A 12,733-nucleotide genomic window follows, 5' to 3' on the forward strand; every position below is an offset into this window, starting at 1 on the left:
CTCCTCCTCTTCCTCTCAGCATCAATACTCAAAATAAACCCGCCTGCTTCCCCCCCTGACTGACAGCTCCAACCACGAATCAGAGCGAAGCACTGCTGGAGGAGGGACCAATCAGGAGGAACAGGACTCGAGCTGAGTCGAATCTTTGAAATGATTCAGACTCTGATTCATCAGTTTGATTCATGTACTGGATTTTGGCTGGAGCTTGAATCAGCTGATGAGAGTACTGATGCTACACACACACACACACACACACACACACACAAACACAAACAAATACACACACACACACACACACACACAAACACAAACAAATACACCCTCACACACACACACACACAAACAAATACACACACAAACAAATACACACACACACACACACACAAACACAAACAAACAAATACACACACACAACCAAATACACACACACACAAACAAACAAATACACACACAAATACATACACACAAACAAACAAATACACACACTCACACACACAAACAAATACACACACAAACAAACAAATACACACACTCACACACACAAACAAATACACACACACACAAACAAATACACACACACAAACACAAACAAATACACAAACACACAAACACAAATACACACACAAACAAATACACACACACAACCAAATACACACACACACACAAACAAATACACACACAACCAAATCCATACACACACACAAACAAATACACACACAAATACATACACACACACACATACATACACACACACAAACAAATACACACACACATACATACACACACACAAACAAATACACACACACAAACACATACACACACACAAACAAGTACACACACACACAAACAAATACACACACACACAAACAAATACACACACACACACCTCACCTGCCATGGGAGGTTCTTTATGAGGGGAACCCGTACAGATACAGGGGGAACACACCAAACCTCTCACATACAGACACCACAGCGAAGCTAGAACCCACGACCCCACGAGTTCTGGAGGAGCTGGCAGCACACACACACACACACACACACACACACACACACACACACACACCCCTTATCCCTTATGGACAGCTGTACACATGCATGTCTGGACAAGCTGAGAGAAGCTCCAGAGGCTTGATCTGCAGGTGGAGCAGCATGTGGGCTGAGGCGGTGGAGTAATACTACAGGATTTTACACTAGTATGACTCTATGGGTTCTGCAGCGTTACACAGCAGCAGTTCTGGAGAGAGGTTCTCCTCCTGCAGCTCCACCACCAAACCTCCATATAGTGCAGTAGCAGCAGCAGCGCTCCGGCCCGGAGTGGGAATGATGGAGACGCTGTTCTCCCTGTTACAGTCAGTGGAGCATCAGCATGATCCTCTATGGAATCCACCTCAAACCAGGATCAGGATACTGTGGGTTTCAGTACTATGCTACTATGCTGGGCTCTGGAATGACCCACCATGACCCTGCGCAGGAAGATCCGGAGCAGCAGCTGAACGATGTCTGAGCCGGAGGAGGACGTGATAAGCTCATCATTAAAGTGCTGCTGCCGTGTTTCCACAGCCATTGGTTGGTGGGAAAGGAGAAAAGCTGTTCATGAGCTAAAATAATATCAACTATAGGAGCTAAATAATAACAGTATTATATAATATAATATAATAACAGCATGATTTCATAAACAGTCCTGAACAGAAGCAGCAAAAAAAACCTTCTTAACTTTCAATGGAAGTCATTTCAATATAATAAGATTTTAATTCAGGTCATTTTGGAGCGTTTCTATTGGTCCGTTCTTTATGAACATCTGCCAGATTCATATATATATATATAGAGAGAGAGAGAGAGGGAGAGAGAGAGGGAGAGAGAGAGGGAGGGAGAGAGAGAGAGAGAGAGAGAGAGAGGGAGAGGGAGAGAGAGAGAGAGAGAGAGAGAGAGGGAGAGGGAGAGAGAGAGGGAGGGAGAGAGAGAGAGAGAGAGAGAGAGAGGGAGAGGGAGAGAGAGAGAGAGAGAGAGAGAGAGGGAGAGAGAGAGAGGGGGAGAGAGAGAGGGAGAGAGAGAGAGAGAGAGAGAGAGAGAGAGAGAGAGAGGAGAGAGAGAGAGAGAGAGAGAGAGAGAGAGAGAGAGACTGAGGGAGAGAGAGAGAGAGAGAGAGAGAGAGAGAGAGAGAGAGAGAGAGGAAGGGAGGGAGAGAGAGAGTTTTAGAGGACGTAGATTACTGTCATTTATTGTGCTCTCCTGCCCTCTAGTGGTCACTTTAAATAGAATTTTATTTACTTATGCTTTGTTTTACAGCTTGTACTATTGCACTTTTAAATGCTTTGATCTATTTAATTATATCCTATTATATATATATATCAGTGGTCACTGTGAGTGTCTACCTGTAAGTAACTCTATATAACATTAGTATAAACCCAAATAAACATAAAGTCAGTGTTCAGTGAGAGTGTCTAGCTGTAATTAACTCTATATAACATTAGAATAAACCCAAATAAACATAAAGTCAGTGGTCAGTGAGAGTGTCTAGCTGTAATTAACTCTATATAACATTAGAATAAACTCTAATAAACATGAAGTCAGTGTTCAGTGAGAGTGTCTAGCTGTAATTAACTCTATATAACATTAGAATAAACTCTAATAAACATGAAGTCAGTGTTCAGTGAGAGTGTCTACCTGTAATTAACTCTATATAACATTAGAATAAACTCTAATAAACATGAAGTCAGTGTTCAGTGAGAGTGTCTACCTGTAATTAACTCTATATAACATTAGAATAAACTCTAATAAACATGAAGTCAGTGTTCAGTGAGAGTGTCTAGCTGTAATTAACTCTATATAACATTAGAATAAACTCTAATAAACATGAAGTCAGTGTTCAGTGAGAGTGTCTAGCTGTAATTAACTCTATATAACATTAGAATAAACTCTAATAAACATGAAGTCAGTGTTCAGTGAGAGTGTCTAGCTGTAATTAACTCTATATAACATTAGAATAAACTCTAATAAACATGAAGTCAGTGTTCAGTGAGAGTGTCTACCTGTAATTAACTCTATATAACATTAGAATAAACCCAAATAAACATAAAGTCAGTGGTCAGTGAGAGTGTCTAGCTGTAATTAACTCTATATAACATTAGAATAAACCCAAATAAACATAAAGTCAGTGGTCAGTGAGAGTGTCTACCTGTAATTAACTCTATATAACATTAGAATAAACCCCAATAAACATAGTCAGTGGTCAGTGAGAGTGTCTACCTGTAATTAACTCTATATAACATTAGAATAAACCCAAATACACATAAAGTCAGTGGTCAGGGAGAGTGTCTACCTGTAATTAACTCTATATAACATTAGAATAAACCCCAATAAACATAGTCAGTGGTCAGTGAGAGTGTCTACCTGTAATTAACTCTATATAACATTAGAATAAACCCAAATAAACAGAAAGTCAGTGGTCAGTGAGAGTGTCTACCTGTAATTAACTCTATATAACATTAGAATAAACCCAAATAAACATAAAGTTAATAAACATTAATAGTTTAGAAGTTGTCATTTGCACTATAGTGTGTATATTTATTATTTGTTTATTTTACATAAACACAATATACAAAATAATATTTACCAACATATAATATAATGAGGTATTTCCATTAGGATCATACCTTTATTTTATTTTATTTAGATCACATAATTTGTTTTATAATTTAATTACTTTTAACTACTTTTAGAAAACGTCAAGGAGTTTGTTGGACCTACTTTTATGGACTATGATATTTCATATGAAGACGAAACAGCAAATTACAATTAATATATATATATATATATATAAGTCTTTATAATAATTTATTAATTAAAATAATTAAAATAATAATTAAAATGAGTTAAATGATAAATATAATTTCACTCAGTGACTTTTATTGTGAAGAATGTCACGCTTCCTCGGTGGTCCACTAGGGGGCGGTTTCGTGGGTCTGGTTTGCAGAACCTGAACACCAGTAATAACTGAGTGGTGCCGCTGACCGGACCGCTGACCGGACCGCAGAGCCAGTCAGCCCCTCTCTCGGACAGGCTCTCCGTCGACATGTGGACCTCCGTGAGTTTCGCTCTCCGCAGGCTGAAGGTGTGTTTAGGGTCTGTCTTCATGCTCCAGGTTCTGCTGGTCCAGTTCTGTGTTCTGAACCTGCTGACCGTGCTGGCCCCTGCTCTGGCCCGGAGGATCATGCTCCGGCTGGGGGAGCGGAGCACCATGTCCCTCAACCCGCGGTTCCGCTACGAGGACTGGGCTCCAGCCTTCACCACGCCGCGGTTCCTGCAGGCGGTCCTGCGGGGCTGCTGGATCTGTTTCGGGGATTCGGCGTTTGAGGGCCATCGGGCCCCGGATACTCCCCTGATCACCCTGAAGGGGGACAAAACCAGCGTCCACCAGTTTATCAGAGGTGAACAACAGCACGCTATTAAAGCCCTGCTCTAATATTTAAAGGACCTCACTCAATCCTCCCTTCTTCCCTGCTTTCTCTCCCTTGCTCCCTTGTTTACTCTCTCCTTTACTTCCTTCACTCGTTCACTTTTCCCCCTTTGACTCCCTCATTCTTTAATTCCCTTGCTCCCTAATTTGCTGCCTAATAATCCACCTCTCTCTTCTCATCCTTTATGCACTTCACTCAATCCCTTGTTCACTCCATTTTTTCTCCCTTTGTTTATCCACTCCCTCCTTTCCTCACTTCACCCTTCACCCCATTCTCCGCTCTATTAGTCACTACCTCTAACTATTTCTTACTTATTGACTCCCTTGCTCCCTTAATTCTTTCCCTTCCTCCCTTGTTTACTCCCTCTTTAACTCACACATTACCCCCTCACTCAATCCTCCCTTCTTCCATGCATTTGCTCCCTTGTTCCCTTATTTACTCTCTCCTTTACTTCCTTCACTCGTCCCCTTATTCTTTAATTCCCTTGCTCCTTAATTTGCTGCCTAATGATCCACCTCTCTCTTCTCATTTTTATGCACTTCACGTATTCACTCACTCTGGCCTTGCGCCTGCAGGTAACCGCCCGCTCGTCCTGAGCTTTGGAAGCTGCACCTGACCACCGTTCCTGTTCAAGCTTGACGAGTTCAAGCAGCTCGTCAGAGACTTTAGTGAAGTGGCCGATTTCCTCGTGATCTACATCTCTGAAGCACACGCAACAGGTAAAGCGTGCAACAGGTAAACCGTGCAACAGGCAACAGGTAAACTATGCAAAAGGTAAACCCTGCAACAGGTAAACCGTGCAACAGGTAAACCGTGCAACAGGCAACAGGTAAACCGTGCAACAGGTAAATCGTGCAACAGGCAACAGGTAAACTGTGCAACAGGTAAACCCTGCAACAGGTAAACCGTGCAACAGGTAAACCCTGCAACAGGCAACAGGTAAACTGTGCAAAAGGTAAACCGTGCAACAGGCATCAGGTAAACTGTGCAAAAGGTAAACCCTGCAACAGGTAAACCGTGCAACAGGCAACAGGTAAACCGTGCAACAGGTAAACCGTGCAACAGGCAACAGGTAAACCGTGCAACAGGTAAATCGTGCAACAGGCAACAGGTAAACTGTGCAAAAGGTAAACCATGCAACAGGCAAACCATGCAACAGGCAACAGGTAAACCCTGCAACAGGTAAACCCTGCAACAGGTAAACCGTGCAACAGGTAAACTGTGCATCGTGCAACAGGTAAACTGTGCATCGTGCAACAGGTAAACTGTGCATCAGGCAACAGGTAAACTGTGCATCAGGCAACAGGTAAACCCTGCAACAGGTTAAACTGTGCAAAAGCTAAACCATGCAACAGGTAAACCCTGCAACAGGTAAACCGTGCAAAAGGTAAACCATGCAACAGGTAAACTGTGCATCGTGCAACAGGTAAACTGTGCATCAGGCAACAGGTAAACCCTGCAACAGGTTAAACTGTGCAAAAGCTAAACCATGCAACAGGTAAACCGTGCGACAGGCAACAGGTAAACCCTGCAACAGGTAAACCCTGCAACAGGCAACAGGTAAACCCTGCAACAGGTAAACCCTGCAACAGGTAACAGGTTAAACCTGAGAGACAAGCTGTACAGTAATCTAATCAGTAACATGTAGAGACGGTTTCCGATGGGCCAGTAGAGTCATCAGTCATTAAAGCATGTAACTACCACCACCATGTATCATTTACTTACAGTCAGGTTCATAAGTATTTGGACAGTGACATATTTTCTATATCATGTACTTATGGTCAGGTGCATAAGTATTTGGACATTGACACATTGCTGTATCACCTCCATGTATCATTGACTTACAGTCAGGTTTATTTGGACAATGACACATTCCTGTAACACCATGTATCATCTACTTACAGTCAGGTTCATAAGTATTTGGACAGTGACACATTCCTGTACCTCCTTCATGAAACACCATGTATAAATCTACTCATGGTCGGGTTCATAAGTATTTGGACAATGACACATTTTCTGTACGCTCTTGTCACTGAATGCAATCAAACCCTCACAGCAATGCTCCTCCAGAATCTAGTAGAAAGCCTTCTTCTCTGGACAGTAGAGCAGGATCAACTCTTTGTAGTGTTTGTTTTAGGAAAAAACAACAAATGAGGGTGTCCACATACTTTTGTCCATATAGTGTATGTTAATAGTTACTCCAGTCAGATTTCTGTATTCATCCCCCTTAACCTGGCTGGTCTCTCTATAGACGACTGGGCCTTTGCCAACAATGTGGACATCAAGCAGCACAGGAACCTGTCGGAGAGACTGACTGCAGTTCAGTCCCTGATTGAAGAAGACCCGCTCTGTCCGGTGGTGGTGGACGAGATGAGTGACATCACTTCCAGCAGATACGGAGCCCTGCCCGAGCGGCTCTACGTCCTCCAGGGAGGAAAGGTCATCTATAAGGTGAGCACTTCTCAAATTTAGAGTCCAGTCGCTGCTCTGTGTGGCACTAAACCGCAGTCGACCTTCGGCCAGGTGCTGCTGTTAATGCTTAAACTGCGTCTGAAAGTGTTACTACTTTACCTTTCCCTCTTCATTTATTTTCAACAGACAGGCAAGGCAAGTTTATTTGAACAGCACCTTTCCTACAATTAAAAGTGGTAATTCAAAGTGATTTATGTAAAGAGAAAAATATAAGATATAAAAATAAGTTATTAAGAATCATTAAAAAAGCATTAAAAAGTAAATAAATAAATAATAATAAATGAATGAACAAAAAACATTCTATTAATTTAACCAAAATATTTATCATAATTTTAAAAATATTTAATCATTTTACCTCCTCCAGAAGTTGACCAAGCTTAGGGTAACATGTCCTCGAGTCAATTCCAGCCCTAATTGAGAAAGAGCAACAAACCTCTAAGCTGTTAATCAATCCTTGGCATGTCCATAATCCTTGTGGCAGTTCTGCAAGTTACATTTTGTTTCCCCCTAGTGTTGTATAGCGCCCCCTTGAGGTGGTCAGGTGGTCAGTACGGCCTGCAGTGTGTAAACGCTCGCATTTTCGATGTGTTTCGGCACACGCACCCTACCACCGTCCAACAACACCGGCACGCCGGCCTCATTTGAATCCATCGGTCTAAATGAGTGGAAATAAGATGGGGAGAGGCCAAAATATCGGAAACACTTGTTTATTGTCGTTTTGGTGCAAAAGAGGGAGATAAAGAACTGCGTGCTGGGAACCATGACGGTCCGGTGCAAATATGTGTATTGCTACACCACTAGTGGTTTGCCTTGGCCTCCTTATTTACACAGTCCCAGAATGAACACTGCGGACTGGAAGAATTAAGAAAAGAGATTAAAAAAAAAAAAAAAAAATAATAATATTAATATTAATTTATAATAATTTATAAAAACTCTTTTTATTATAATTTTTTTAATGTGTGCTCCTGTCCCACTCAAAAAGCTTACCATAGAGCCCTGACCAGGCTGTCAATCTATAACCCCAAGTCCCTTATGTGGACTTGGCCTTTGTAGCTTGGCACCCAAACTAGGCCAGAGGGCGTCATAAGGCCAGTCTGAGCAGGCCTTTAGTTACTGAGGGCTGCTGGACAGACAGAACAATCCATCAAACATTAGAGAAATCTGTCACACAGCCAGCACTTCTGTAGTGGACAGGCTATTTTTAATAGTGTGTGTTTACACTGGGACAATGCAGAGGGGTGTGGTGTGTTAATACCCTAATGATATCCTGCAATCACCAAAAACAAAAGTGTAGGATTAATATTTTAAGATGTTTGTTCGTCCACATTCATATCCAAATTGTATGACCAGGGGAATGAGCTCAGGCCATTATATCAGCTCTGCTGACCATAAATGAGCACTCTGTAGCGCTATAATTACAGACTGGAGTCCATCTAGTGGGCAGCAGCGTCCTGTGGGCACTGATGAAGGACTGGAGGATGACCAACTCAAACTGGGCAGCAGCAGATCAGAGAGCCTCCGTCTCTTACTTTACCTCTACAAGCTCAGTAGGAGTGTCTAATAGAGAGTGGACAGTGAGTGGACAGACAGACACAGTGTTTAAACACTCCAGCAGCACTGCTGCGTCTGATCCACTCACAATACACACTACAGACACACTCCCAACCACCAGATCAGTCAGTCATGGTCCCTGCAGTGCTGAGAATGACTGACCCACTGCTCTGTGGTGGTCAGTCCTGTGGGGTCCTGACCGTTGAAGAACAAACAGGGTGAAAGGAGGCTGATATCAGAGTCTGCTCGGGTTATAGAGCTACACACTGCTCCTATTTTTGGGAAGTGGAGCTGATAGATTGGGTTGAGTTCATTCCAAACCACCAGTGGTCATAATGTTTTGGTATGACTGTGCAGTTCAATGTTAAATTGTTTATTATCCGATAAATGACTTGATTTAGTGAGAAGCAGTTTAACTGAGTGGATTAAGCCTAAATCTGTCTTGTGTGATTTGATCAGACAGTTATCTAAGCATGTGACAAAGTTTGATTGATTACTACATCTGTTTAAATCACTTCACCTTCATTTACATAACACCTAGTGTAAGAATTAGGGATGTCCCGATCCAGTCCAGTGATTTGGGACTAGGCATGCACCGATCCGATACTAGGATCAGGTATCGATTAACAAAATTAGCTGGATCGGGTATCGGATAATTAGGTTGATTCATGGAACCGATCCTTTCACTTTAATTGGTTGGGGTGAGACTGAACTAAATGTTTACATGTTTGCAATATTTGATTATTGACCAAGTTACTAAATTATTCTCAGGTTCAGCTGCTAGATTTTATTTTGAATTATGCTAAATATTTAAAAATATGATTGCTGTTTGTGTGTTTGACAAAGTGAAGCTACTTATTTTCTGATATATTTTATTTATTGTCATATTTTAAGAAGTTTGACACTTGAATTTGAATGTTGTACCAAGGTCCTGCAGCATCGTTTATTTTAGTGACAAATTAATATCAATTAAGTACACTTATAGCTGTGTGTTAATTTGTTAGATTATATAAAGTGATGTTTAAGTCAATCCTGATGCCTTAAGTCTCTCCCACATGGTGAGGTATACGGTTTATTAATTCAGCAATGGTATTGGATCGGTATCGAGTATCGACCGATATGCAAAGTTTATGTATCGGTATCGGAACTGAAAAATGCCAGATCGGTGCATCCCTACTCGGGACTGGAGGCCGTCAGCTGCTGCAGACGAGCTTATCTAGCTACTCTAGATGGGGTTCATCTGTGACATAATTGCTAGGGATGCACCGATCCATATTTTTCTGTCCGATTTAGATACCGATTTAGATACATGAACTTTGCGTATCGGCCGATACCCGATACCGATCCGATTGTTGAATTAATAAACTGTCTTAAGGCCTCAGGACTGATCGTGATCATTACTTTACTAACGTTGTAAAACAAACTATAACACATGAACCCAGTTTCTGTTTATTAGTCACTAAAATGAATAACTGTGCTGGACCTCGGCAAAGTGCCGTCTGGGAGACTAAAGTGGAGCTAGCAGCCCCTCCCTTCTCGGTTCTCCTTATATTCTCTTTATTACTGGCTGATGGGGTCTTGCTGTTTGCTATGATCTGTGCATGATGTCTGTAGGTTACTCTGATCTGATCCTGGGTTATGAAGCCTAGAATACCGGCGGTGCAGGAATCGGATTGGATTGGATTGGATTTGATCAAATTTGGATTAGACTAATTATCCAATACCCGATCCAGCTAATTTTGTTAGTATCGGATCGGTGCATCCCTAATTATTTAAGCGATCAAACTGATAAGAGTGGAGACCTTATCAGTTAGCAGCCAAAGCTAAAGTTAGCTTCTAATGCTAACTCTCCATTCCATAGTGCTGCAGTTACAGAGCATACATCTCAACAGCAGAGCAAAACTGCTGCGTTATTTAAGGTGGAACAGAAAGTTCAGGGAAGAGGAAAACTTTAGCTTAGCGTTAGCTCAGAGGCTTACTGTAAACATGACCCGGCAGCAACAGCAGACGTCCATCCTGCCAAAAAAAAAAAAACACCCAGTTTGGTTGTAGCCGTGCAACAACAAGATATTTTACTCCATTGTATCAATTTGGGAACATCTAAGGTTCCTCCCGTCCCGTCTTTACTCCTGAATCCCACCTGGTTAGAATCCAGACTATGGTGGAAATGCTCTGTTCTACCAGCGGGAGAACCACACTCCTTTCTTCTGGTTCTAAACCAGCTCTGAACGGCGCATTCAGGGCCGAGGAGGACGCTAATGCTAATGCACACACACTGAGTGAGTAAGAATATAGTGGAGTGTATAAATGCTGAGATGGGGCCTAAAGGAAGTCTCCTGCTTTGCTCTCTTGTGTTGTCCAGGGTGAAAAGGGTCCTTGGGGCTACAGTCCAGAAGAAGTACGCAAGGTGCTGCAGAAGGTGAAGTAAGAGATGCGAGATGATGGGAGACGGGCGAGGCTCCGAACTGATAGAACTGGCCTCTTAAATTCACCAGTTAGATCTCAGTACTCTAAGACTCTAAGAGTTATTGCAGGTAATCGTCCAGATGTCCATCTATGTTACACTGATGGTTTTGCTAATAATAATAATAATTATAATTATAATAACAGCAACAGGTTATTACATTCTTGTTCATTTTGCTCAGGTCACACACTTTTGTTGTAGTGTGTTAACTCGTTTTGTGGGTTGTGTTTATGATGATTACAGATGAAACCTTTCGGCTACTGTAGTCTGATGTGGAAATGCACAAACGCTAAATGTTTTAATGACCTTCAGCATCATTCTTTGAGAAACACTGATATTCACAGATGGAGGAGTCGACCATGTCCTAGCAAAATGACCAAAAAAAAACACTCTGTAAAGTTTATTTTATAGTGTTTATTTTATAGTGTTTATTTGATAAATAAACACTCTATAAAACACTATAAAATAAACACTCTAAAAGGAAACTATCAAATGAACACTATATAGAAACTCTATAAAATAATCACTCTATAAATAAACACTATAAAACACTAAAAATCACTCTATAAATAAACATTATAAAGAAATTATAAAATTAACACTATAAAACACAAAAATAATCACTCTATAAAAAAAACTCAAAATAAACACTATAAATAAACACTAAAATAAACACTCTAAATAAAAACTCTATAAAGAAACTATAAAAAATACCCTATGAAATAACCACTATATAACAAAATAAAATGACCAGCCGCTGTTGTCTGCCGACCTCTTTTGATTCTTTCACAAGGTGGCATTTCAGGAGCAAGCCAGGTAGAAGCTGTAAAACGGCGATCAGGGCGACGTCAGGGACCTTCTCGTTGGCCTTCCCACTGTTTGTTGGCTGTATCTGATAATAGAAGTAAATGCAATAAAAGTATTCGAGCTCCAATTAAGGATAATTAGCTGTGGAGCAACAATAATAACCAGGTGTTTCTCAAATCAAAGACTGTAGCAGAGACGTTACCAATGATTAGACCGGTCACTGGTCGAAATACTAGTTCTCATAGAGTTCAATGTGGCGTCGGTTTACGGATAAAGTCCCGCCTTTTAACAGAACGAGCCAATCAGCTCGCTGGTTGCGCCGCAATGTGAAGGTCTGCACCAGCGCAGTAGCAGAACTGCCAGAAAAGTGCCTTATAGTGCCTTATTGAGCTCATTGAACACTACAGACCAACCATAAGGGTTTTGTCAGATTTGTCAGATCAGTGATTTCAAATCTGGGTTTCCAGTAATTTGGTCTCTCCACATTCACCGAAAAACATATGAAGGGACAAAAAGTGGCCGGCGGCAATGCAAAGATGGCCACCGAGTAAACAGACTTGCCTATAATCAATGTGATTGATTGATCAATAATGCCTTGTTGCCATTTCTTATATAGTTGCATTTATATATTTTATTTTTATATAATCTAAATGTAAAGGGGATTCATATAAATGGGCATTACTGTATTTAATGTGTAATTCACAGCACAGTTATCATGCAGTAAACCTTCGGCTCATAAAACACGGCTATCTGCAGTTTGTGACGTTTACAGTGGAAACCTTTGGTAGCTGTAAAACTGAGGTTTTGTCAGTAGTCGTGTATGAGATCAGTGCAGCACAGATATACTGCTTATTCTGAAGAAACACCACTGCTATATGTTTAATGACGAGGCAATCAAGCAATCAATTTTACTACATATTGTTTATTTTTGTGGAAGATGTGTACTTGATTATTATTGAAATAAAATGATTGGTCTCTCTCA

At 41.1% G+C, this 12,733-nt stretch overlaps 1 protein-coding gene across 1 annotated transcript; it reads left to right on the forward strand.

The window, feature by feature from the left end:
- The first annotated feature begins 3,950 nt into the window (after positions 1-3,950).
- dio1 (iodothyronine deiodinase 1) lies at positions 3,951-12,733 on the forward strand. The gene is made up of 4 exons (XM_072681301.1): positions 3,951-4,427; positions 5,033-5,176; positions 6,709-6,908; positions 10,843-12,733. The coding sequence occupies exons 1-4, from the start codon at positions 4,073-4,075 to the stop codon at positions 10,906-10,908; spliced, it is 765 nt and encodes a 254-aa protein (XP_072537402.1). The 5' UTR covers positions 3,951-4,072; the 3' UTR covers positions 10,909-12,733.

This window comes from Salminus brasiliensis, chromosome 6 (genome assembly GCF_030463535.1).
Source record: "Salminus brasiliensis chromosome 6, fSalBra1.hap2, whole genome shotgun sequence".
NCBI lineage: Eukaryota > Metazoa > Chordata > Actinopteri > Characiformes > Bryconidae > Salminus > Salminus brasiliensis.